Source organism: Pangasianodon hypophthalmus, chromosome 27 (genome assembly GCF_027358585.1).
Source record: "Pangasianodon hypophthalmus isolate fPanHyp1 chromosome 27, fPanHyp1.pri, whole genome shotgun sequence".
In the NCBI taxonomy this organism is placed as follows: domain Eukaryota; kingdom Metazoa; phylum Chordata; class Actinopteri; order Siluriformes; family Pangasiidae; genus Pangasianodon; species Pangasianodon hypophthalmus.
Window position 1 is genome coordinate 17,508,948 of NC_069736.1, and position 13,300 is coordinate 17,522,247.

General features: G+C 38.9%; 1 protein-coding gene across 2 annotated transcripts in view; it reads right to left on the reverse strand.

Annotated features, from left to right (window-relative positions):
- Positions 1–13,300, reverse strand: part of nova1 (NOVA alternative splicing regulator 1) — a 32,512-nt gene that overhangs the window by 8,499 nt on the left and 10,713 nt on the right. For both annotated transcript variants that reach the window (XM_026921673.3, XM_026921675.3), the window contains exons 2-3: positions 9,079–9,222; positions 865–1,031 (exon numbers count right to left, since the gene is read on the reverse strand). In XM_026921673.3, coding sequence (XP_026777474.3) covers positions 865–1,031; positions 9,079–9,222 — 311 coding nt within the window. The remainder of the gene's footprint in view (positions 1–864; positions 1,032–9,078; positions 9,223–13,300) is intronic.

The following is a 13,300-nucleotide window of genomic DNA, read 5'->3' on the forward strand; positions in this document are numbered from 1 at the left end:
GAAGGTTAGAAGCCTTAAGGAACAGCATTGAGTTTCTCGACAATAACACAAGTGTTAAAGAATCTGCACTCTGCAAACTGAAGATGGAAATTCTTTATATTTATCAGAGATTTAGTTTTGTTAAAATTTTGTAATAAATTCCTGAAGAAAATTTGAATTTAAATTCTGAGCATAGAGAATTAGGGAGAGTCATATTTGCTGCACTATAAGATTGGTCCAAGTAATTTACTTTAATGGATTTTTTTGCATTTGTCACTGTATAAATTGAATAAAACTAATTCAAACGTCGCTAATCTCAGTGTCTTATGCTTGTTACTTTTTCCTTTACAGGCCTGAAGGCAGGGTGAGATGTCACTGGCAAGCAACATTACAGATACCTGTCACTCACTTAGACACAGGTGGTAAAGTTTCAGGTGATTGGTTCACCATTGCCTGCTCTAAACCACACTAGACCTGGTTCCAGAAAATCAGACTGCTATATACAGCTTGCTCTGTGTGTGTGTGTGTGTGTATATGAGTGGGAAAGAGAGTAGAGGTTTGGTCTATAAGGTCTCACTGACCAGTCATTGCTTATCTCAGCCATTTGTTGATCCTGGGGCTTACCATGCAGCTGCCCCCTCTCTTTCTCTGGAACACACAGGTAAAAATAACCCAGTGCTCTCGCTCTTTTCAGGCCCAGTCTGTCTCTTTCCCCCTGGGGAACACCCCAGCATGTCATCTCTACAACACTCCAGGCTTTAATATAACACACTCCCTCACTGCTCTCAGGATCCAGGCTGTTCTTCATGTGATAGCAGCTTAATCTGTGATTAAATCTTAATTCTTTGGCCATTCAAGTAGAATGTGTGTATGTGCGTGACTGACCTGTTTGACTCGGTCCGGGTTAACAGTGGTTTGTGGCTGCAGGATGCTGACTGGTTCACTTTTCTGGCTGCTTTGTGGCATCTCACGGACTTTCTCAGCGATGAAGTTATGGACTCCATTCAGCGCCTCCACCGTACCCTGGATTAAACACACACGCTCTGTCGTACCTGTACACACACACACAGGTACAATGTCTAATGTTAAATAGTTGCATTATTTAAATAACTACTGTTCAACTGTTTACTGTTTACTATTTCCACAGCTGCTGCAAACACACACCACACACAGTTGATCCCTCTTTGGCAGTTGAAGATGATGACCTGCCTGGAATCCTGTTGCTAAGGATAAAGAACCCTTGACAGTTTCAACAGTTGCTTTGATGGAGACGGTCTTGTTTAATTCCAGGAATCATAACACATTGCAGAAGTGTGAGTGATAGCCTTAGTGGAATGAAAGTAGTTCAAATTGGAAGAGAAAATATGTACACTGTAAATATAATGTTTCTAAATAAATAAATAGCCATCCTGAACTCTTAAACTAATGTTCTGGACTACATCTTCACTCAGGCACCAATATGGGACCACCACTGACCAAATATAATCAGGCTCTTGGTATAAGCTGGAAACTTAGCTAAGCAACCATTTTTGTGTTTCTCAGTCCTTTTTAGCTACTCCTTCCTCATCTTTGTTCTCAGGTACTCTAAGTATCTCGTAAACCACTTTAGCCACTGCTCCTTTTCTCCCAACATGCACCTCTTTCTTCTCACATCTCAGAAATAGCAATGCCAATAATCTCGTAAGAATCTCAGGCAGTAGTTGTAGGTGGGCTCTGGAACTATCAATCTGTCCACAAAGCTGACTTCATCTCAGCCTTGGCTTTGTTCCATGCACTCCACTTCCTGGCTCTGACAGGGAAATGGATCACTACGGAGAACTCGGCAACACCAGCTGCTCTGTCATCCTCTGTCTCTGCATTCTCTCACTCTCCATGATGGATTGGCAGGGGTCTGCTTATAGCCCAGAAGTGGAGCTTCTCACCCCTCATGTCTTTCACATCCCAATATCTCATCAGATGAATATCATGCTGTTACCATAACCTTTCCTACTAACCTTCATAGTATTTTCTCCTGGTCCTCTAGGGCAGTGGTTCTCCAAGCAGGGTCCATGACACATAACCAGGGGGTTCTGTTTTTTTCACATGTAGATAGTTTTGGAAATCACAAGCCACCAATTATTATAGCTATTAGCCTGTTTGACTGGTCACTTGAATTGAATTGACTTAATCAAGACCTCAATAACTCAAAAACAAGCAGGACTATAAATAATGTCACCTTGGACCTAATGTGTTTTTTCAGTGAAAAGTTCAATGCAAAAAATTTGTACTAAGGGAATCCCTGGAATTTATGTTTCAGATAAAGGGGCCCCCAGCTATAAAATAATTTGAGAACCCCTGATCTAGGGAGCTTCAGAGATGAGCTTTACAACCTCCTTCCAGTCAATAGAGATTTACTCATTCTCCATGGTGACTTATAAGAAAATCTTGTGGTCCCGAGTGGCACAACAGAAGAGTCGAGTTTGATTCTTGATGATGCCACAGCCATCCATGGCCATGTGTCAAGGGCCAAAATTGGCCATGCTCTCTATGTGGGACAATGGTCCTACTATTATAGTCATCTTTCAAATTAAACCTGCTCTGGACGTGATCTTCAACAAACCTACTCCAATAGTTTAAAAAGTCTATAGATATCACCCTCTCTTTTCTCTTCTTCTAACGATCTATCCTCCAGACCAATAAGGTCCTTCCTACGTATTCCTTGGATATCATACACACTAATAGTGCTTTCTCCTTTTAAAGTTCAATTCTTGCAAATCCACCATTCTACAAAAAAGAAGTGTCTGCATCTGACCCACTGAAGCTTTCAACCTTTTACTCTTCCTACTTATCTGTTCTTGACTTCTCTGCAGTCTTCAAGGTCACCAACCTTTGAATTATTGGCTCATCAGAGGGGTGCTTGTATCAGGTGACATTAAAATCAACATATGGTATATGCAAGATCTTCACTGGTGTCCCACAAGGCTCGGTGCTCTGTCCTCTTCCATCCCCATTCCCTTGGTAATATCTTCACATGACTTCTACCACAGTTATGCTGATGACACATCACCTACAGCCGCATCTCAGCAGGATTGAGCTGCATTCTGCTGCTGGGCATGTATGAGTTTGGCCGTTACATCTCACATCTTACCAAAAACTCTTAGAGCTACAAGTATGACACATCTTGAACCGTCATGAGAAATCCAAGCCTCAGAACTCTTTTATGTACTGGTGTTCACAGCCCAGTGTGGAAACTTCATGGAATTTCAGCATATAAACCACCAGTTTCCATGTTTTATGTAATACAAACTGCAGTGTAATTTACTAAGCCTGAAATTCAATTATGGAGTGTCAATGGCGCACACAAAGTAATACAACTGAAGGGCAGGTAATAAATTTTCTAGATATTATGTCCCAGGATCACAAAATATCGCAAAATAAAAACGTTTTTTTTGTAATCATGACACTCTTACTGAAGTAAAGTATATATAATGTTATATATAAATTTATATAATATAATACATTATATAATGGATATTTGCCACACACTGCATTCAATGACTTTCAACATCATTGAAAGAATCTGAAAAAAAAAAAATTACATTCATATTTATCTTATGAACACAACACACGTTATTTTTAAACAGTTATTCAAGGCATCTCATTGCCTTTAATCAGTGTTACACTTGTTTCACTCTGTTCAAGATAAGTCATGTAAATGACTTATCTTGAACAGAATGATGTCATGTAAAATTTTAACATTGTTTCGTCTTCACTCTGTACTTGATGTAATTTAAGCAATTCTTCATTGTAATTCACCTACAATACATCCACTACCTGTATGCAATTTATCAGATTTTACAGAAGTTAGACTTTGGGATCTCAGAAATCCGGTAAAGAGCAGGGAGAAAAAGTGAAAAAGTTTCTCAAAGAAAGAAAAGGGGGGAAAAAATGGCTGGTGTGTACGTTTCTGGGCAACAGTGCTGAAACTTGGCCGTGTATGTATGAGGTCCTCTGTTGTGATGTCATCTTTGTGCACCAGATTGGGTATCAAGCATCTGTTCTATAAACACCTGTTCTTATTCAAACCACGCCACTCACTCACACTGCTGCACTGCTGAGAGTGTGGGTGGGTGACAAAGAGACAAACTCTGAAATCATTTCAATGTTTATCCTAAAATTGCAGGTCAACAAACACCAAACAGCAGGACACAGCGTATTTGGGTGTGTGTGTGTGTGTGTGTGTGTGTGGGCATGCTGCTGCTGTTGGCGAGGATGAGGTTGATAAAACAGTCTGATGGTTAAAGTAAATGGAGAAAAATTCTCAGGTTTCCTTGTGTGTGTGTGTGTGTGTGTGTGTTTGAAAATGGCTGCAATACCCACACATTCATTCATATCCACTTGTGTCAGTGGGTGCTGAGTGGGTAAAACGTGAGAACACATTAAGGTCAAATCAATCAAAGAAGTTAACTACTATTACACACACACACACACACACGTGCACACACACACACACACACACACAGAGAAATATGGCAGAAACATGAGACCCTTCCACTCCACACGTAATGAGCAGAGTAAAAGTATGGGTTCAGTCATGTGTGTGTTTGTACACACATGACAAGAGAGAGATGGACAGCGATGTAAGTGTAGGTTTATGTGTGTGTGTGTGTGTGTGTGTGTGTGTGTTTCACAGAGTAAAGCCTTGGCTTAGAGAGGCTTCTTTTTATAGGTGCCCCCTGAGCCACAGGGGCTTCGAATACTCCGTTCTCAGCAGCTCATAAAACAAAGGACGCCTGCTAAAGCTCCCTTTATTTTTGTCCGGTTTTAATCTAAACACCACCATTGACAGACCAAATGACTCTTTTTAGCATGGAACCAAGAGCTGATTCTATAATTGTTGGCAAAGTATTATCTCATGCAAGACAAACAGAAAAAACTAAGCAGCCATAGTTGGGCATAAACAGAGCTACAGGTAACTAAGTAACGGGAAAAAAAATCACATCTATGTGATTCCAGTTTCACAGAAAGACACTGTGCCTAGTTCTACATTTATATAAGCTAATCTAATGATCACTGACTAAATGTGAAGAATGATAATGATAAGTTTGCAACAGGAAAAGAGTTAAAAATATTACTTTTCTTTCTTTTCATGTTTCAGATTTTAAAATGCTAGGTCTGCTGGAGTTAAATCCAAAAGAGAAAACACATTTCAGTTCAGGAATGCCGCAAGAAATATATATAATAGAAAATGTCAAAAATGTGAAGGGCTTTCCCAGAACGTCACACATAAAGTACACACACACACACACACACACACGTATGTACTATCACAAAATATTAACATAGCTTCATTTCCATGCAACACAATAGTTGTATATAATTGTATACAGTTGCTACAGATGAGCAATATTATTTTGCTATTGGTTTTTTTTTTTAATAGATTTTCTGGCCGTTGTTTTCCAGCATTCAGGTTTAAACAGGTTTAAATGAGCTGGGTTTAAACCTGCAGAATGACATCATCAGTTCTGCCATGGACTCCAGTGCATAAAACATTACTGCTCTATAAATTTTTATCACTCGATTCATTTCAAAATGTTAAATACAAATTTTCTTTCATGGAGAAGAGATGAGTAAATATAGTTTTAGTTAAAGACTGGAGCCGTCTACAGAAGTAGTGGAATATTTTATTCGTGAGGAAAATATAATAAAGATGATAAAGTTTACAAAGGCAAATCTGTGTGTGTGTGTGTGTGTGTGTGTGTGTGTGTGTGTGTGTTTAATCTCTGATAGGACAGCTCTGACATTTTAATGACCCCAAGGAGTAAAGTGCTTTTTATAAAGCTCTGTGTGTGTGTGTGTGTGTGTGTTTGTGTGTGTGTGCACTACACAGCTGTCACTTCACAATACACACAATGCAGGGACTCACGTGGTCGCTTCTCCGATCTACACTAAAGTGTGTGTTCACTACCAATGACTGTTTCAAATCTATCAAAATGAATACAAATTAAATAAATGAACTAAAATTGCCTCATTTTTAAAAATTCTTTGAGCACCTGACTGAAGAACGGAAATAATGGACCACCTTGCATGACTTATCATCTAGAATACTTTCTTTAAACATAATATGTCTTTAAAATAAAAACATTTTCACAACATTAGGGATGAGTACACTAAGTACAAGTTTTTTGGTACACGTCAACAACGACACTGAGACCAAAATGAGTAAGCTACTTAGTATTAATTAATCATGGGAGTCATTTTATTTAGCTCTGTTGGTTGCTGCCATTTCCTCATGCCGAAGTTCATGTTTAAGGTGTTATGGTGTTACAGTATCTTTAATAGAGAATCTTTGATAGAGAGCATGGCTTGTGGAAGTGGGTGTGTCTCAGTGTTCGCAGGAGTGAAGTGCGCTCATGTGTAACAGTTTCTCTTCATGCTTGCTTCAGTGCACCAATCTAACCAATATTCTTGTGTGCACACAATTCATGGCACCTTGAGCTCATTTTTAATGCTCACTGACACTGCTGTACATGTTCGAGTCGGCCGCCCTCACACTATAAGTTTTGAACGCTATAAGATGCTTTGTCAGGTTTGTTGTATTTTTAGAAACATGCTCTAGTTCCTCCTCTTGATATTTTTCCCAGAGCAGAGAGACTGCAGTCTGCTTTGCTTTGATCATTAAGCATGGAGTACGTCCAGATCGCTGTCATTCCATGTCATCTGTTCATTAGCATAATAGCATACGTCACATAGTATCATGTATACCCGATATCAGGATTGGTATTGATGCAGCCCTCATTGCAACAATCGTTGAAATTGCTGCTATTTTAGTCTGAAAATAACATTTAGAATGATATATACAGCATGTAGCTTTTAGTCACGTGAGTTAGTTCCAGTTCCAACTGTTTCAACTGGCAATAAACCAATTTAAACAATGTTTGGTGTCTTGGCCTGTGTAGATAAGTATTGCGGGATCCGGCCCGGGCTTCTGATCATGACAATCAGCAATCAGTATCGACCTCAGAACACTGATCGGCCCATCTCTACACTGCATGTTTGGTTCACTGCCTGGATTTGTTTCAGTTCAGGGTCGAATCACTTTCTCAGACCTGTCCAAATGAGCCACGCTGAGCGAGTAAACACAGCAAGGTTTGATTCAGATGGGCTAAACTCCGCTTATGTGAAAGCACTCTAATTTACATATTAATGGCATCTGGTTTTCCTGATGAGAGAAAACATGCAGGCGCTTCTGTACCGCTTTCTGTTTTTAATAACATTTTTTGTGGAACCACTACATCAGCCAATTTATTACTCAATATACCAAATTATACTTGCGTTACTTTAAGCTGCATTTTCATTTGCGTAGCATGCGGTGTAAAAAAAAAAAAAAAAAAAAAAAAAAAGCTCCTCATCTTCAGGGAGTTTAAAGGTGTTTTATTCCCTCGAGCTTCTTTCAGGGTGGAAATGAGGAGATGGTGCTAGTACGATCTGTACAAGATGTACTTTAATGGTTTATGTGACTTTTTTTTGCTTGAAAGGATTCATAATTGTACAGAATATGTGCTATAAATGTGTAGCGACAAAGAGAAAATGTGGAGGTGAAAATATCTACTTCACTGTGATTGCTTTTCAGGAAATAAACTTTGAAGGAAATAAACTGGTATACAGTACACTAGATGAAAAGAGAATATCTGTCTCAATTTCAACATTCACAAGCAATACTGATTCAGCTAATATGAATTTTTAGTTTTAGTCTTTTGATGAAAATAAATACGTCACAGTCATACTTCAGCCACTTAGTTATTGTTTTAGTCTAGATTTAAAATTTAAATTTTTAAAAACGACTGCAGTTTTAGCCATTAAAACTGAATAGTTTCAGTCAATAAAAACTAGATTTTAAACAAGAACTTATGAAACTCCAGATTGCTTAGAGTTGTGGCTACAACTTTCCATCAGAAAGAAGTGAAGGATAATAATGTTTTAAACGTAACTCTAATGAACATACTTATTCTGCTCTAGTTACAGTAAATTAATTTCAGTGACTTTGTTCATCAGGTATGCTAGGTCTAGCTGGCTAGCATTACGTTAGCCTAAGAAACCAGACACTACAAAAAGTATTTTTTTTACTTTAGAAGATAAAACACTTTAACACAAAGTAATCATGTCACTGTAGATGAAACATATTACCATACAGGTCAGGAGTTTGACGGCATCTTTCTCCAAATACGAAGCATTAGCGTATATACTCAGAGCAGAAAAGACAAGCCCTTTGTGCATCCAAGCGTACAGAACAACACGTCTTCATTAATTCTCCTGTCTCTATCCTTGTCAAACTGAAAGGATTTCAAAGATGAGGGAGGAACCTTTTGTCCAATTGACCCTTATGTGTTAAGGAAAATACTGTTACATGTTGTCATATATTTCGAGCAGAAGAGTTTTCATCATGGAAAAAACAAAACAAAATGAAACTTGTCACAAAGATGGACGGCTTAAAATGGCTTCATCTGTGACTCCAACAATTTCCTGTATTGTCCAAATTAATAAATTGCAATATGTCAAGAATTTTTTAACCAAGTTCATATTTTAACACACTGAATGCAAACAATAAAACCAATATAAAGGAAGGCAATGGAGTGAAACTGGAAACTAGTCTATGCTCTCACTGCGCTATAGACAAATCTGTATTTGTTGTATAATGCAGTTTATACAATAAAGTGAAGTCAATATAATTTTTTTCTCTAAACTCACAGAATTTGAGAGGGTGCATGTTATATTCCAGAGCGACTTCAGAAAATACAATATCCTGTAGCAGAAAGAATTCATGCCTGACTTCCAATCCAATTATCTGAATGAAACAAAATATTTCATGTTTCCCAAGAAATGTTACTGCAAAGAAGAACTGAAAAGTTCTTAGGATAGAAAATGTAACAGTGTGTGTTGTGTTCTGTGGCCTTTCATTCACCGGCATTACAACAAAAAAATGTTTTATCCAACTTACTAATGTTTCATGTAAACCTCTATAATTAGACTGAATTTATAAACTGCTGCTGGGGGGTGATTACTTATACACACACAAATAACAAGTACATTTAAGAAGTTGTCTGTGTGTGTGTGTGTTACCTGGGTAGAAGTCTTTAGATTTGGACAGTTTGATGGTGGCGCCAGTCTCTTTCTGCAGCTGGACGATGGTCTGTCCTCCTTTACCAATAATTGAACCTGCCGCATAGCTGGGGATCAGCACTTTCAAGAAGTACTCACCCTCTTCTACACACACACAAAAACACACACACACAAACACTGGTTAGAGCAGAGAAGCAAGTTTCATCTCTACTCTTACTCAAACATTTCTTTAATAATTCTGTTGGAATGCAGAACTTGGAAGTGCGGCTCTCGCTCTGACAAACACTGGAACACACTGTTTGGAGAAGAGATTATAGAGCTCTGTAAATCATCTGGATACAGCCTTGCTTGTTCTCTACAAATTATACCAAGTCAATAAATACGGTCTACGAGAGCCTAAGGAGAAGTATTGACTTTCACCTTTTGAACTAAATATCCCAGATTACTAAAAATGCCTAACGGCACATGGTTGTCTATCAGCAGACAAATCTATCACTACAGTAAAAAAAAATATGTAAAAACAAAAGAAGAATAAATTTTATGCGCAGCTGGAGAAAGACACAAAAAGCGTGATTAGAAGTGGTGTGTCAACCTTTTAATATAATATAATTTACAGTACAAATTAGTCACATTTAGCTGAAAATAAGCCTCCGTCAGTGACAGAGGCCACGCCTCATTCACTGGGACTGACAGGGCAGAGGCCACGCCTCATTCACTGGGACTGACAGGGCAGAGGCCACGCCTCATTCACTGGGACTGACAGGGCAGAGGCCACGCCTCCTTCAGTGGGACTGACAGGACAGAGGCCACGCCTCCTTCAGTGGGACTGACAGGACAGAGGCCACGCCTTCTTCAGTGGGACTGACAGGACAGAGGCCACGCCTCCTTCAGTGGGACTGACAGGGCATAAGCCATGCCTCCTTCAGTGAGACTTCAAGACACAGATGACACGCCTCCTTTACTGGGACTAAAAGTTAGCAGAGACTCAACACAGATGATGTAGTTTAGCCTGAGACGAGATAACTTTCTACTTCTTATTTATTATGCTTACTCTTTCCTTTTGAGTTCCTGCTGAGTTCCTGCCGGTTCTTCCGCTGTCCCACTTTAATTTTCTCTTGCAGAGGAGAGTGACCCGCTTTGGGCTGACACAAGGCTAAATTTATCCACACATTCACAGCAAGCACCCTCAGGCACTAGAACTGCACCAGAGCCACAAACGAGACCAGAACCAGACAGGTTCTGATTCACACTGAGCCATTTTATCAGATTCATCTACCAGCCTCACCCTGTCAATTAAAGGACGACCATTGAGCAGATATGAATTGGGTGATGTTTCATTCTCAACACTACACTGACCTGGTGGTATTGGGTGTAGACCTGGTATCAGGTACCGCAGCATTGCTGGGGTTTGTTGGTGTGGTGGTGGTGTATGTTTGGATACACTTGTTAGATTTGCAGTTTCAACAAGCAAAGTTAAACACACTTTTGAAAAGCTAGTAATTTGGAAGCACTGCAACATTCAATAATTCCATTATCACAAAATACTAAAACTATTATCCACGTTTGAGCAACAAGTGATCCGTCTTGCTGTGTGATGTTTTTGGTTCATCACTGAAATTTCTGGTCATGTCGAAATGTTTGGGGAGAGAGACACAAAAGCGATGAGAACCACTGGAGTGAGGAACTTGATCAAGTAAAAAAAGTTTTGCCGTAACCGTCCAATCATACAGTGTGACTAATTGGAAACTGTGACATCGTAACAACCTGAATTAGAAAAATTAGCCACAGTGTCCACCATCCTGCTATTTTATTTATAATTTTATATATACTAATGTGATAATATTGTGCTAATCAAATGCACACTATTGGTATTATGGTCACAAATTATAGTCGGGGGGGGGGGGCAGTGTTTGGATCAAATTCTGAAGGCATTGTTGCATATATTCCTTTTAATGAAATTTGCATAATTCTGTTCACTGGAAAAGAGAAATCACTGTGGGAGAAAACATGCCCGTGAGCATCATAAAAACACAATTAGCATTTAATTTCTGGTTTGGTTTATTTAATTTGTTCAATACTTTAGGCTTGTTTTCTCCGTTTACTGTCCGTTTGTGGTGTTCACATCATTTAAAGAAGGAATGTATTAAGTACAAATTTTAAGGTTAGAATTTCTTCATTTACGGAGCGTGGCAAATGGTAAATCGTTAAATGTGTGCAAAAAAGTGAACAGCACACACACACACACACACACACGTCATGCTGTGTGCGACTGTGTGGCAGAAAGCGCTGCAGCGTATGGAAGCTAAATCCTCAGATTTGTCCTGGTGGATAGAGCCAGCACTGACTCAGTTATACACAGAGACACAACACACACTCTCACACACACACTCGCAAAAGTGAGGTCCAATAGCACAGCCTTAGATATGCATGCACAGAGAGGAGGTTTAGAGGCACAGATGCTCTCTATCTCTCTCTCACACACACACACAGACACACACACACAGTACAACTGCTGTAGTGCGCTGAAGGAAAGGACAGAAGGTGATGTAATGTAATGTTTTTCCAGGAAGGTGTTTAACCTCTGCACTGAGCTGACTAAGAGCAGGAAATTCTCAGGTGTCTGATATCTAATAAAAATAAGTGAGTAAAATGTTAAATGATTCAATGAAATGATAATTAAAGTTACACACTTTTCTGATGTAAATTAGCACTACGTGTTTTGCTTGGAGCAGTAGGCCACTGTGTTGCCAAGTGTGCTGTTTAACAACAAATTGAATCTTTGAATTTTTATTCATTTATATTGATATTCTTTATTTATGACAAAATTAAATACTTGTATAATAGTGCTTGACATTTTCGCGTGCAGATCTGGCAACGTCTGGTCATCGCACATATTCTATCTCTGTTCTAACAAAGAAATTCAACACATTCGACATGACTTTTGTGACATTTTCTAAATATTACAGGAACCAGCTTTATTAGCAAACTTTATTCCATATGCAGTCTTTCCTTGGGAATGTAATGGCATTTTACTTTTATTACACCTCCACATTGTGTACTGGACATTATCTTAATTTAACACATCACTTTTTTACTGAACTTGTATTACCTCATTAGTCCTGTGCTTGTTAAGGGGGAACATGGTTAACCATTTCCTCCATTTCAGAATGGTCTTTAGGCTACATTCACATCACCACATTACACCGAAGTGACGCAAATCCAATTTTCTGCCTTAATGTAACACATCTGATTTCTTTTTTCAGAACTGTGGGGACACACAAATCTAATTTTTTCAGACACCAGCCACTTTTATACGTGGTCCTTGATTGAATACATAGCCAATATGTGTCCATACAGCATGAATGAGAACAGTCAGATTGAATACGCATATCACTCTCATCATCATCAAACAATTGTTCATTTACCTGAGATTTGAGGAATCAATTCAAGCAAAACTGGAAACTATGTAGTGTAGTGAAACAACTGCCCATGTGGGGCATTTTGGAGGACAGGTGCATTTTCATTAAAGACAGAAAATGCGTATAATTTGCAATTATAAATACAGTATGAACTGTCACGATAGACAGATCCAATTTGAGCAAAAACTGAATTGTGAAGTGAAGCTTGTAATGTGAATGTAGCTTTAAACTGCAGTTTGAGCCTTACACAGAACATTTACGACAGTTTTCCATATTAACCTTCAAATAAATTGAACATTAATATAATAAATATAATAAATTGAACATTAATATCAGACGCATTATGAGTTGCATTTTGCACTTCACCTTCTCACGTTCATACATCGGTTCCTTGTGCATTCTGAGTTCTTGTGCATTCCATATCAGCCTTCAGTGCTCCTACTACTTGCAACAAACTACAATAACAAATGCCTCTTTGCATGTATTTGAAAATTTCCATTCCTGTTGATTTTGCCATGTTTCTTTTAAACAATTTTGAGTGTTAGTAATCTGTACATACACATGAGTGAGGTCTATTTCTGAGAGCTGGATGTCGGCTACAGGTGAGCACGTGACTGGGTGAGGGACATGTACAGAGTGTGTAGGCTGGTTAAAGTGCCTGTAATAATTCTGAGAGACAAGACGAGTTCCACACACTCTCATGCCCTCAATCTACTGCATCTGACCTCAGCACTACCGCAGAAAGCACGAGAAAGAAAGAGAGGAGGACAGAAACAGAGGCAGAGCACAGCAGAGCCACCAAA